Below are 13,181 nucleotides of genomic sequence, written 5' to 3' on the forward strand. Positions count from 1 at the left end.
TTTTTTTGAGGGTGTAACTAGCAGGGTAGATAAGGGGGAATTAGTTGGTATAGTATATTTGGATTTTCAAAAGGCATTCGATAAGGTGCTACACAAGAGGTTGTTACATAAGATTAGGGCTCATGGGATTGAGGATTGGTTAACAGATAGAAAACAGAGACTGGGAATAAACGGGTCATTTTCTGGTTGGCAGGTTGTAACTAGTGGGGTGCACAAGGGTCAGTGCTTGGGCCTCAGCTGTTTACAATCTATATCAATGACTTAGATGAGGGGGCCGAGTATGATGTATCCAAGTTTGCTTACGATACAAAGCTAGGTAAGCTATGAGGAGGACACAAAGAGACTGCAAAGGGATACGGGCAGGTTAAATATGTGGGCGAGAAGGTGGCAGATGGAGTATAATGTGGGGAAATGTGAAATTATCCACTTTGGCAAGAACAACAGAAAAGCAGAATATTTTTTAAAAGGTGAGCGACTAACAAATGTTGGTATTCAGAGGGATTTGGGTGTCCTTGTACACGAATCACAGAAAGTTAACATGCAGGTACAGGAAGCAATTAGGAAGGCAAATTGTATGTTACCCTTTATTGGGGGTTGAAGTGTGATTAAGGAGGTCTTGCTGCAATTATATAGGGCTCTGGTGAGACCACACCTGGAATACTGTGTACAGTTTTAGCCTCCTTACCTAAGGAAGGATATAATTGCCTTAGACGGCGTACATTGAAGGTTTACTAGATTGATTCCTGATATGAGAGGGTTGTCCTTTGAAGAGAGGTTAAGTAGAATGGACCTATATTCTCTGGAGTTTAGAAGAATGAGAGGTGATCTCATTGAAATGTATAAAATTCTTAGAGGGCTTTATAGGGTAGATGTTGAGAGGCTCTTTCCCCTGGCTGGAGAGTCTAGAACTAGGGATCATAGTCTCAAGATAAGGGGTTGGCCATTTAGGACCAAGATGAGGAAAAATTTCTTCACTCAGAGGGTTGTGAATCTTTGGAATTCTCTACCCCAGAGGACTGTGGATGCTCAGTCATTGAGTATATTCAAGATTGAGATCGATGGATATTTGAACACTAAGGGAATCAAGGGATATGGGGATAGGGCAGGAAAGTGGAGTTGAGGTAGATCAGCCGTGATCTTATTGAATGGCGGAGCAGGCTCGAGGGGCCATATGGCCTACTACTGCTCCTTTTTCTTATGTTCTTATGTACAAAATGTGCCTTTTATTTTTGTATTTCAGAGATCAGTTTGTTCAAAAAAAATACCTGCTATATGGTGACCAGATCACACTCATTCTGTCCTTATTTAAGCCAGACTGATGTGATAAAAGCTTCCTATCTTTGCTGGCTATAAAGGTCCTGGGTGAAAAAGTCTGATTTTCTTTGGGGGGTGGGGGTGTACTGTCAGGGTTCCCTCTCCTGATTGATGTCCAGTGAGTTGTGTTGGAAATCCATTGTATGGACGTTCAGTGAAGACAGGATCAGTTATGATGCTGCCCGCTATCAAATAGTATGATGCGAAAGCTGATGCATGAATAACGGGCATTTGGATGAGACAGTGGAGGGTGACCGGTACCTTTAGAACCGTGTCCCAGCAAATGTCAATGCGTTCAGGACAACAAGGGAGGGGAAAAAATAGGCAGAAAAAAAGGACGAGTATGGCAAACAAAAAAAAATGTTCAGCCGATGATTTTTGTACTCAAGATAAGGAATGTTAGTGCTGAGGAATGGAACACTTTTCATATCAGGCATGCAGGGTCAGCATCAAGCATTCCCAGGTTAATAGATGCATTTTTAAAACTCTTTATTCCGAATCAAGGTGTCTCAGTCTCTTCCTTAGCATAGCACCCTATCTCACCAGTGAGACATTTTTCCATTTCACACACCAGCTATTTTGTGGCATCACTGAATGAGATTGCTAGTTAGTGCTGAATTAGGGGCAGTTTTGTGCCCAACCCACAAACTACCCAAACTCATTTCACATACAACACCTATGGTCAGCAGACAGACTTTCATTGTCTGGGGCATTCACAGAATTCTCTGACATCTGTGAGAAGCAGACCTGTGGCGATTGTTGATTCTAGAGACAGCTACCTGGCTGTTGTCCCAGTTGCACTCCTTCCACAGCAGACAAAGTGAAATCAGAATCCCATATTGGAGAACTCTGGCCATAAATCTCTTCCTCCAGCATTGACAGGAATCTGCAAGAATTAATTGAGAAGATAAATAAAACAGAGCTGGCACTTTCTATAAATAGTGTAAAATAAAATTACAATATTGGAAAGACAGACACTCATCTAAAAATCATCCAACAGCACATAAAAATGTCTCAAAATGTAGCTTGATACATTAAACTCTAATTAAAGTTGGGAATGCCAGTTACATTACAGAACTATTAGAGGGACCACAGAGTTAAGTGTCTAACCTGCTTTACAGGAACTGGCCGACTTCGAACAGATGTATTTCAGGATAAAGCAACTAAAATTTCAAATACCTTATGATAAAAAAAAATTTGAAGTTAGGTGGGCAGTGAAGTGATGAACTGTTAAATTTTCCAGAAATGTCATTATGAATTACTCTTCGAATTGAGCTGAGCCTTGCAAAGTGGGTCAGGTTGTAAGAGTTCTCCATTGGAGTGGACTTTCACTTATGACTAGTTAAAGGAAGATTCCCACTGGAACTAAATAGTATTCAATCAGCAATACCGAGTCACCCAAGTTCTGCCATACACTTAAGTTTTTTCTACACTGCCAAGAAATGTCCACACTATATCGATCATACCTGAGTGTGTACGCCCACCTTGTACAATATGTTTCCCCAAACAGTGGCTGTATGTGCCAGGACTTTCCAAACTTGGTTTGCCCACATAGCTTGGATATTTGGGATGGGGTGTTTCTGAGGCTGTGCCAGAGCAAAATGGTTTTCTATGGTAGCTGCCTCTACAATTGTGCCATCCATCCCATCTTTCACAGCCTCAAAGAAAACACTGCATCGAACTTGAAGCATTAATTCCTTACTTTGGGAAGTGGGTAAGGATGAGTGTTCGTTTTTCTGGCATCAGCTTGTCTTTCTCCACCCTGAACTTCTCAAGTAGCTGTCGCCGAGTGACTGTGAAGATGGAGCGAAGTAGCGTCCTCCCAAAGACCTGTGTGGTTTCATACCGAGGAAGGCTGTCGCAGCTTTGAGGGACGTGACAGTAGCAGAGCCACCTGGAATACAAAGAAAAATGACAATAAAAAAGTTTTATCCATCTATTCTTGCATGCAGGAAAAAAATCCAAAAGAGCCAAGACTGAAACCTTGGAAACCTGTGTACAAAATTTAGCCAAATATACTCTCAGAAACGAACGTGCTTTTCTTTTTGATTTGGTGACAAATATAGGAAAATTTAGACATATTGTATCATTGCTTGTCATCAGCTAGATTTCCATCCTTTCTTTGGCATAGATTACACTTAAACTGGCAAGACTTTTTAAATGAATAATATAACTGTACATAAAAATAGTAAAGTACGACATGAAAAAAGACTTCGCTGTGCAGTAGATTGATGCTGAGATATGTTACTGGGGGGAAATGGAACGGGGTTTACATTTGGCATCTAACGACTGGCTATACATGAGTTGGGAATGCTTATGATGGACCATGTTCCATTCCCCAGCACCAACACTCCTCACCTTAATCAGCTTAAAATTCACAAAAAAAGCTAAGAAAATAAATGTGTTAAAAACTGAAACCATTCTGATGCAAAAAAGCAAGAGTAATTGATTTCACACAGATCACAGGTAGCACTGTTGGCAGTAAAGGAGCACTATCAATTGTGTTTTTATACAAGAAGCCTTTGAATCAAAGAAAACTAACATACTATCTTGAAGGGACAAAGTCATGCAGCCATTTATCACACTGTACTTTCCCCTTTGGGGTTTAGACCATCCCGCTGTAACAGTCGTATGTGAAATGAGTTGTAGTAGCGCAAGAATGCCCACTATTTGGCAATCCCACTCTAAGGCTATTACAATAAATACTGCAGAAACTGGAAGTGTCACAATGGTGCAATAGGATGCTCTTCTGAAAGTGCTGGGCAAAGTAAAGGGAACCTTACTCCTCATCTGGCCTGTGTTAAATCTGGTCTGTGAGGACTTGATGTTGTCACCAAGTTTCTTTCCCTCACATCAACATTCCTTACCTTAATGAGCAAAAACCAAAAAACAGTAACTGAACATCTCTTCATAGACATATTTGTGACACTCCCCAATACCTGGTATAATTAACTTTGTATGCATCAACATCTTCATTCTGGGACCTCTGCCGGAACTGAGATGGAGTTTCCAGTTTCCAGTAGTTCAAACAGAGCAGGAACATTTTGGAAAGTTCATACATAGTTTGCTTTTCCTTGGCAGGAATGTGGCTGAATTTGTACTGAACAAAATTAAAAATTCCCTGGTAGAAACAGAATATCAAAGATTTAAATCCAATGAATCATCACAAATTTACATCCGAGATTTATTGCTATTATCTTTCCCCAAAGATATTTTTCTTTCACCCTCTACAATATCTTACCATTGATGATTCCACCCTTAGTCCTTCATCTATCGACACTCTTGGCCTCAACGGGATTGATGTTAACTTTTGGGCGGCCGACCGGTTGAATGAGCTGTCCGCCAGCAGAGGCTGGAGCCATTTTGAGGCCTGGGGCTGATTTAAATAGAACCAGCGAGCTGCCCACTCCAAATGGGCCTCCCGATGCAGCTAACCAAATTCAGACTGATGCAATACTGGGCAGCCCAGGGGCTGCCTGGCTAGCAGCAAGATAAGTCTGTGGGGGGTATCGGGTCACGATCACGGAGGTGCGGAGCTCAGGGCGTCAGCGGCCCAGATTATTTTTGTTGGGTCCGGAGGATCACACCTGCTTCTCCTGGCACCGAACAAAAAATTCAAAACGTACCTTTTCGGAGCCTCTTACTTGTATCACCAATAAAGGTAGTTGGAAAGTGCATGGTGCACACTCCAACCAGTTCTGTCCTAAAATGTCAACTGGGGTCATATTTTTATCACAGGACCTCGATTTGTGTTCTACCACCCAGCAGAAGGACCCTGTAAGAAATGCAGCGGGCAGAGTGTTGGTGTTAACGGAGTGGTAAATCTACCATCCCCATCTTGAAGACGTTACTGCACCAATAATGCTAATTTCAACAAGTTAAAGTCGCTCCCACTATCTCCTTTGACCTCAAGTAGGACATCCAAGAAACTCCGTTTTCTTTCGCATGCCACTTCTTTTCCCATCAACAATTCTTAACTCTTTATAAGGTGTCAGCCTTGGCTCAGAGGTAGCACTCTCACCTGAATCAGAAGGTCATAAGTACAAGCCCCATTCCAGACTTGAGCACATAATCTAGGCTGACATTTCAGTGCAGTACTGAGGGACTGTTGCACTGTTGGAGCTACCAACTTTTGGATGAGGCATTAAACCAAGGCCACGTCTGTCCTCTCAGGTGCGTGTAAAAGGAAATATTCAAAGAAGAGATGGAGAGTTCTCCTGGTGTCCTGGCCAACACTGATCCCTCAATCAATACCACCAAAAACAGATCTGGTCATTCACCTCATTACTGATTGTGGGACCTTGTAAATTGGCTGCCATGTTTCCTACATTACAACAGTGACTACACCTTAAAAGTATTTTAATGGCTGTGAAACACTTTGGGACATCGTGAGCTCGAGACAAGCACCATATAATTGCAATTTCTTTATAAAACCTTGGTCTGTTCAAGACTTGAATATGCCTCCATATATCTGAGGAGGCTCTTCTAGCACTTCTCTCATACTCTTGCATAAATACGAGAAAATGTTCTTTTGTTATGTGATCCCATTTTGACATAGTCTCCAACCTGACTCTCCCCTGTCGCAACCTTTCTTTTCTTTTTCTATTTTATTGATAATAATGTGGTCAGCTTAACTTTCCTTCTTTGTTCCAAACATACCTAGATGCTCTTCCTCCTTTCCCACTGCATTGAAATCAAGACTCACTGCACAGTCTCCCAATCCAACACATTCTTTTCCAGGGCCCCCAAACAGTGGAACTCCTCACCTCCCCCAGTTTTCATTCTAATGTTCAGACTTTTAAATCCCAAGCTTGGCATTATCCAATTATTTACCTCTGCTTCTCTTTCATTCTTTTCGACCTTGGTGGTGTCCTGCACAACAGGCTTTGGACCCTCACCTCGCTTCTCAAATTTGAAAAAAAAATTGGCCAAGAGGGACAAATACATTGTTTGATTGAAGGTGCCCAGATGCAAATGACAGGACATAATGAGATTCAGGCCTAGATCACCTAGTTGGGATTCCACTGTTGTATAGGAAAAGTATATGCTGACCATTAGTTTCAACTTCAAAAGGTGAGAACACTGGGAAATCCTTCTCTAAAATATTGAGTAATTTCTGCAAAATACACCACCTTTGTTTATTCAAAATTCAAGCACATCAATATATTTAGTTATGGAACAAAACAATGTAAATACTTAGCAATGGTTTTCCCCACAAAAAGAATAAATCAATCTCGAAGACTAAGGTGATCTACCCCCGTGTCTTTCTGCTCACTGATATTTTCGCTTCTGATATCTGGAGCTGCCCACTTTCAGATCATTACTGCGTCATAACAATTGTTCGACATTTTAGTCACAAGTATTTATTGTATTCCCTCTTTTTGATAAAAGGACTATTTTCATCCCCATTAGACATTCAAGTTTAGTCAGATATATTTAACATTTTAAATATTATGGGTGAAATTTTCTTCTCCACCATTCATAATCCAGTCCAAACTACAATCTCACTCAATCTTCCTGTGTTAAAACCTCACCTGCTCAATGCTTGGTTTTTCAAATGGGGGACTTCCCAACTTTCCTTCCACCACAGGACGTGCCATTTGCAAGATACATTTCCGTAAAAGCTAACAGGAAGGAAACAAAGTCAGCTTGAGTCTCACTACAATGCGCGGAAGAACAGTACAAATGGGATGCAATTTAAGTACCTGCAGCTTCAAAGTGCATGTTATATTGAAATTTTTGGTTTAGTTTGTTGTTTGGTAAATGTTGCACAACTTAATAAAAAATGCTTATTCTCTTCAATTAATCCAGCTTGTCTGAAGAGCTTTAATGATATAGTAGGTTGCTTACAAGTTTGTTCCAATTGATCTCTAAAAGTCAACATATGAATTGTACCTTTCTCAAAGTACACTAATATATTAAAACCAAATACTAACTGAGTAATGTTTTGAGCAGATCATTGGTCCATCTTTCCTATCCTTGCAAACCATCCATCCAGTTCCCTTCTGTGATTCTGGAACTAATAGTCCTGTATCCCACTTACTAATAGAAATTCAACAGATATTTTTTAATACCTAACCAGGTTTTATACATCATCCTGACTGATAATCCATTCCAAAAACCTATCACCCTCTTCCAAAAAAAAGTTGCCTGAATTTATTTTATTTTGACACCCATAACTGCACCTGGCAGAATTTCTGAATCCAAATTTGCCATAGCTGTTAAAATCTTGAGAGTAAAGTCTGACTCACCCCTCTAAGTTCAGGAGCTAGTTTATTAACTCTCCTCTGCACTCCCTCCAGTAATTCTACTATAAAATGGGGACCAAAACCGAACAAACTCTCACCAAGTCCAGATATAACTTCAACATTCTTCCTTTGTCTTATGTCACATCCCTGGCTACACACTATTTCTTTCTAGGCCACCCATGAATAATGAACTGACAGTTTTAACAAACTATCCACCAACCCCCAAGATCTGCTGTTACCTCAAACACATTATCATTTAATATGTACTTCACATTCTCAATTCTTCTATCTAATCCCATTATTTTACACATTTGATGCCATGGCTCGGTAATAGCACTCTCATCTGAGTTAGAAGATTGTGGGTTCAAGCCCCACTCCCGAGACTTGAGCACATTATCTAGGCTGATACTTCAATGCAGTACTGAGGGAAAGCTGTATTATCGGAGGTAGCATCTTTTGAATGAGAAGTTGAACCAAGGCCCTATCTGCCCTCTCAAGTGGACCTAAAAAATCCATTGGCGCTCTTTGAAGAAGAGCATGGCAGTTTACCTGGTGTCCTGGCCAACATTTATCCCTGAACTAACATCACTTTAAAAAAAAATTACCTGGTCACTTATCTCATTGTTGTTTGTGGGACCTTGCTGTGTGCAAATTGGCTACATGGTTTTCCCTACATTACAGCAGTGGCTACGTTTCAAAAAGTAACTGAAGCACTTTGAAACATCCTGACATCGTGAAAGGCGCTTTATACAAATGCAAATTCTGTCTTTCCTTTTTCCTGAAATCTTACAACTGAAGTAATTACAAACAGCAATGTTATATGTATGTATCCTCACAAAACCATTCAACATTTCACAATTTAAAACTTTCAGAACGGTTTACAAATATTTTTCATGTAACACAAAAGGATATATAATAGAATATTGCACTGTTGCAGCATATTAATGGGTTTATTTTACTCATAAGACCTCATAATTTAAACGCACCTGTGTTCATCAATTATGCGTTTCTCACATTCGTAAGTCGAGCCCCGCAATGCACTATTATCATTGCAACATCTCCTGTACATGCAGTTTGCATTCGTAGTGGAAGGAACTGTCTCAGGCTTAACCAATCAATGCTTAGCAAATATTTGCTCCAAATAACGCAGAAAATACAAAACTATTGCTCCAATTTCCTAGATTGTACAAGTTAGATCAACCAGAGTGTATCTTTCCCACATAGACTTACCTTGAAAAGATAGAAATAGACTTGTTTTGTGTCAGTGTCCTCCTCTTTGTGAACTGACATGAATAGATTCTCCACATCCACCACCATCCCAAGCAGCCTGTTAATTTCATCTTCTGAGACATTATCCAAGTGCGAAACATGGTCCGCTAATGGTCAAACATAACAAAAACATTACAAATGTGAGCATCAGAGTTAAAAAAGGTCATTTGTTAGGTTCGCTACTCAAGTTATTTTAAAACAAGATCTTATTTTTACATTAACTCCTTAAAGTAAGTCAGGCCATGGAGTGTTGCACAAGCACATCCAAAATTACTCCTTATTTGACTGAACAAAGCGGGTGATCTCCTCAAAATCTCACAATGCTCCTTTACAACTAACCAATAATAAGCCTACAAGCACATCTTCTACTGATCCCACTCTCTCCCTATGGGAAAGCCCCTAGCATCAATTTTCATCTCCTTTCTGATGGCACAAGCAAGGTAGGTTACTCACCACACTGGGGAAAATCACTGCCTGGACCTCATTCCATGGCAAACACCAGCCTTGGAAGACGACTCCCCTTCCCCCAGAAGCACCACTTCCACTTTTCACACCAGTCACCCTTGTTTGCCTCTATGAGGGAAGCCAGCAATTTAGTGCTAATTGTGCTGAATTTTGGACAGTTATGCACTGTGGACCCATGCGCACTATGAACTAGTTTCAGCTGACGCAAACTCATTGCACTTACATCTGAAGGAGAGAAGGCCATCACACTGGGCTGGAGTTAAACCCTGGTCCCAGAAATAAGTGGACAGTATGCTAAATTGCTGAACCATGCAGTTCCCGTAACATGTCTTAAGCATCACAATAAAATCTCATTCTACAAAAATAGTTACCCAACGTGTGTCCGCAACTGCGACAGGGCTCGCTCAGGCTGGCAGCTGGCTGCTGAATATCCATCCTTGGGGCTGTAGGAGGGTTGGGATTTTTCCAGCCATTGCATTTACAGGTATCATTAGCCTAGAGAGAAATTATATAAATGAATGCTTAAAATAACAACCATATTAGCTGTATTAACCATATAGATTTTATTCAGTAGGTGGTCTTTTTATTAAAAGAAATGCAGGAAGGTGAGCAATGGAATAGTAGGAAATATATGCAGTACAAGACATAAAAATATACATTATTTATTTTTGTCTGTCACAGAAGAATCAACTGATATAAATTAACCAATTTATGGGTGTTATTTACTGCAATTGAGTGAAGTATTCATAGCTACTCTGGTAAACAGTACTTTCTATTTTTCAGCTAAACTCTAGGTAATTATAGCCCCAAGTTCAGATTCAGGATTTCTGAATATATTTATATGTTTATTTGTTTATATAATGTTGGTACATTTATATTCATGAATGACTACTATAATTGTATAAGGCCTGTGATCAGCCTAGACGAGCTGGGATTCTGATATGTGAATTGTTACAAAAATGAACAAGAGGTGTGCTTTTCTCAGTAGCAGGCACAAAATGAAACACAAGTTCAAATCACACAGTACAATAATACTTCAGTTCAAATCGTGTATTTCAATTAAGGAACTTACCATTTCTTTCAAAGCCAACTGCTGAAGAACAGCTGACAATATCATAGTATGGTACAGCACTGCCTGTGCTAGCTTTTTGAAAGAGCTATCCAATTAGTCACAACCCCCTGCTCTTTCCCCACACCCCTTTAATTTTTTTCCTTTCAGGTATTTATCCAATTCCCTTTTGAAAGTTACTATTGAATCTGCTACCACCGCCCTTTCAGGCAGTGCATTCCAGATCATAGCAACTCGCTGTGTAAAAAAATGTTTCCTCATGTCACCTCAGGTTCTTTTGCCAATCACTTTAAATCTGTGTCCTCTGGTTACCAACACTTCTGCCACTGGAAACAGTTTCTCCTTATTTACTCTATTAAAACCATTCATGATTTTGAACACCTCTATCAAATCTCCTCTTAATATTCTCTGCTCTGAAAACAACCCCAGCTTCTCCAGTCTCTCCACATAACTGAAGTCTCTCATCCCTGGTACAATTCTAGTAAATCTCTTCTGCACACTGTCTGAGGCCTTGACATCCTTCCTAAAGTGTGGTGCCCAGAATTGAACACAATACTCCAGGTGAGGCCGAACCAGTGTTTTAAAGGTTTAGCATAACTTCCTTGCTTTTGTACTCTATGCTTTTATTAATAAAGCCCAGGATCCCATGCTTTAACATCCTTCTTAACTTGTCCTGCCACCTTCAAAGATTTGTGTACATACACCCAAAGGTCTCTCTGTTCCTGCTCTCCCTTTAAAATTGTACCATTTAGTTTATATTGCCTCTCCTCATTCTCCCTACCAAAATGTATCACTTCACATTTCTCTGTGTTAAATTGTATGTGCCATATGTCTGCTCATTTCTTTGCCCTCCTGTAATCTGTTACTATCCTCCACATTGTTTACCACATTTCTGCGTTTCGTGTCATCTGCAAACTTTGAAATTATACCCTCTATAACCCAAGTCCAAGTTATTAATACATCTCAAAAAGAACAGTGGTTCTAATACTGACCCCTGGGGAACACCACTGTATACTTCCTCTGATCTGAAAAACAACTGTTCACCACTACTTTCTGTCCCTTAGCTCCAATTTTGTATCCACACTGCCTCTGTCCCTTTAATCCCATGGGCTTTAATTTTGCTAACAAGTCTATTATGTAGCACTTTATCAAATGCCTTTTGAAAGTCCATATACACATCAATCGCACTACTCTCATCAACCCTCTCCGTTACTTCAAAGAACTCAAATCAAGTTAGTCAAACACGATGTTCCTTTAACATCCGTGCTGACCTTCATTTATTAGCCCATAAAGTCCTCATATAAAATTAATAACCAGTAAGAGTATATTTCAAAGATGTAACACTTCTCAGGACTGAGAAGGTGATAAATCTATGAGAACAAAGCTCTTGCAATTTTGGATGTTATCTGAATTTCTCAATGTCTTCTTAAACACACATCTACTTATTCTATATTTCACTTTAGGTTCAGATGACTTATGTTATAAAAACAGTATTAATTATTTATAAGATATAAAATCACCCTGTAGTAACTCTTGGAATGGTCTGAACATACCATATATATTACACACGACAAATGTCTGGGGGGGGGAATTTAAGATAATAATTCAATTTAAAAGCGCTGCTTTTGTGCAGGTTTATTTGACACAAGAGACACAGATTTCAGCAATAACTGCTAAATAGAAATAGTGCTGTGACCAACAGTATATAACATAATAAATAGCTCTATAAGGGGGCCTGATTGAATAATTCATAAAGACAAAAAGGAGTTATGGTCAGCCTATTGGACATATTTATCACACCACAGTGCTGACCAGAGCACATCTATTCTAAACATCTGTTGTATTTATTTTAAACTGCAAGAAAAACGCAGACTATTTATGTTTTCCACCTCAGGAAAATCAGTTGAAACTAATTTGCAATATATCACGACCATAGTATACTAACACAACAGTTACTTCAACAAACGTTTTTTTCTACGAGTTATAAATTCAATAGCCTCTCTTGCAATTCATTGGTAGACATATCCTGTATGTATTTATTTTGGTGCAACCAATAACTCTCAACAGTCCTAATTTTGTAGGTTAATTTCAATCTTGTCCTACTGTCACAATTTCAGACACACTTTCCTGCATTTAATTTCTACTTTTATGTCCTCCAAGCTGCCCCAAAAAATGTAGGTTTCCCATCCTCCAAATGTGATCTTTCAGGTCTTTCTGCCAACACATCACTCCATTCCACTAACTCTTGCTGCTTCCCTTTCCTTTCCCGCTCTGCTCTTTTCCCAAGAGAATTGTGGCTGCTCGCCATTCTGCTCTACTCTGAGGAGATTCTGTGGCCAATCCCATGGAATTTTGCTGGTCACTCCCATTTCCATTCCTCTTCCACTGAGTATCTTCAGCGGTCCCCATTGCACTCTTTCCCAATAGTCTCTCTGGCCATCCTGCTCTGTTCCTCTCTCGTGAAGTCACTCTGCCCCCTCTTAAAACATACAGTTTGGTTTCTTTTAATGCTCTAATGAAATATAGGAAACTAAACCTATCGATACTAATGTAAGAATTCCTCATTTAGGCATTTTAAAATTTTAAAACACGTTAAATTTTTGAAAATTTCACTACTCTTTCTCCTCTCCCTCCTGACCAACATTTATGTCTCAACCAAGATCACAAAAAGCAGATTATCTCATTGTTGTTTGTGGGACTTTGCTGTGCATAAATTGACTGCCATGTTTCCCTGCATTACAACAGTGACTACACTTTAAAAGTACTTCATTGGCTGTGAAGCACTTTGGGGCAGTCTGAATTTGTGAAAGGCACTA

At 39.7% G+C, this 13,181-nt stretch overlaps 1 protein-coding gene across 2 annotated transcripts in view; it reads right to left on the bottom strand.

Moving 5' to 3' along the window:
* The window catches only part of kat2a (K(lysine) acetyltransferase 2A), a 35,299-nt gene that overhangs the window by 20,112 nt on the left and 2,006 nt on the right, over nucleotides 1–13,181 (bottom strand). For both annotated transcript variants that reach the window (XR_010958004.1, XM_067968876.1), the window contains exons 2-7: nucleotides 9,668–9,791; nucleotides 8,793–8,938; nucleotides 6,849–6,938; nucleotides 4,254–4,435; nucleotides 3,017–3,208; nucleotides 2,094–2,200 (exon numbers count right to left, since the gene is read on the bottom strand). Coding sequence is in view for 1 of the 2 variants with exons in the window: in XM_067968876.1 (XP_067824977.1) it covers nucleotides 2,094–2,200; nucleotides 3,017–3,208; nucleotides 4,254–4,435; nucleotides 6,849–6,938; nucleotides 8,793–8,938; nucleotides 9,668–9,791 (841 nt within the window). In the remaining variant the exon portion in view is untranslated. The remainder of the gene's footprint in view (nucleotides 1–2,093; nucleotides 2,201–3,016; nucleotides 3,209–4,253; nucleotides 4,436–6,848; nucleotides 6,939–8,792; nucleotides 8,939–9,667; nucleotides 9,792–13,181) is intronic.

Source organism: Heptranchias perlo, chromosome 30, assembly GCF_035084215.1.
Source record: "Heptranchias perlo isolate sHepPer1 chromosome 30, sHepPer1.hap1, whole genome shotgun sequence".
Taxonomy (NCBI): domain Eukaryota; kingdom Metazoa; phylum Chordata; class Chondrichthyes; order Hexanchiformes; family Hexanchidae; genus Heptranchias; species Heptranchias perlo.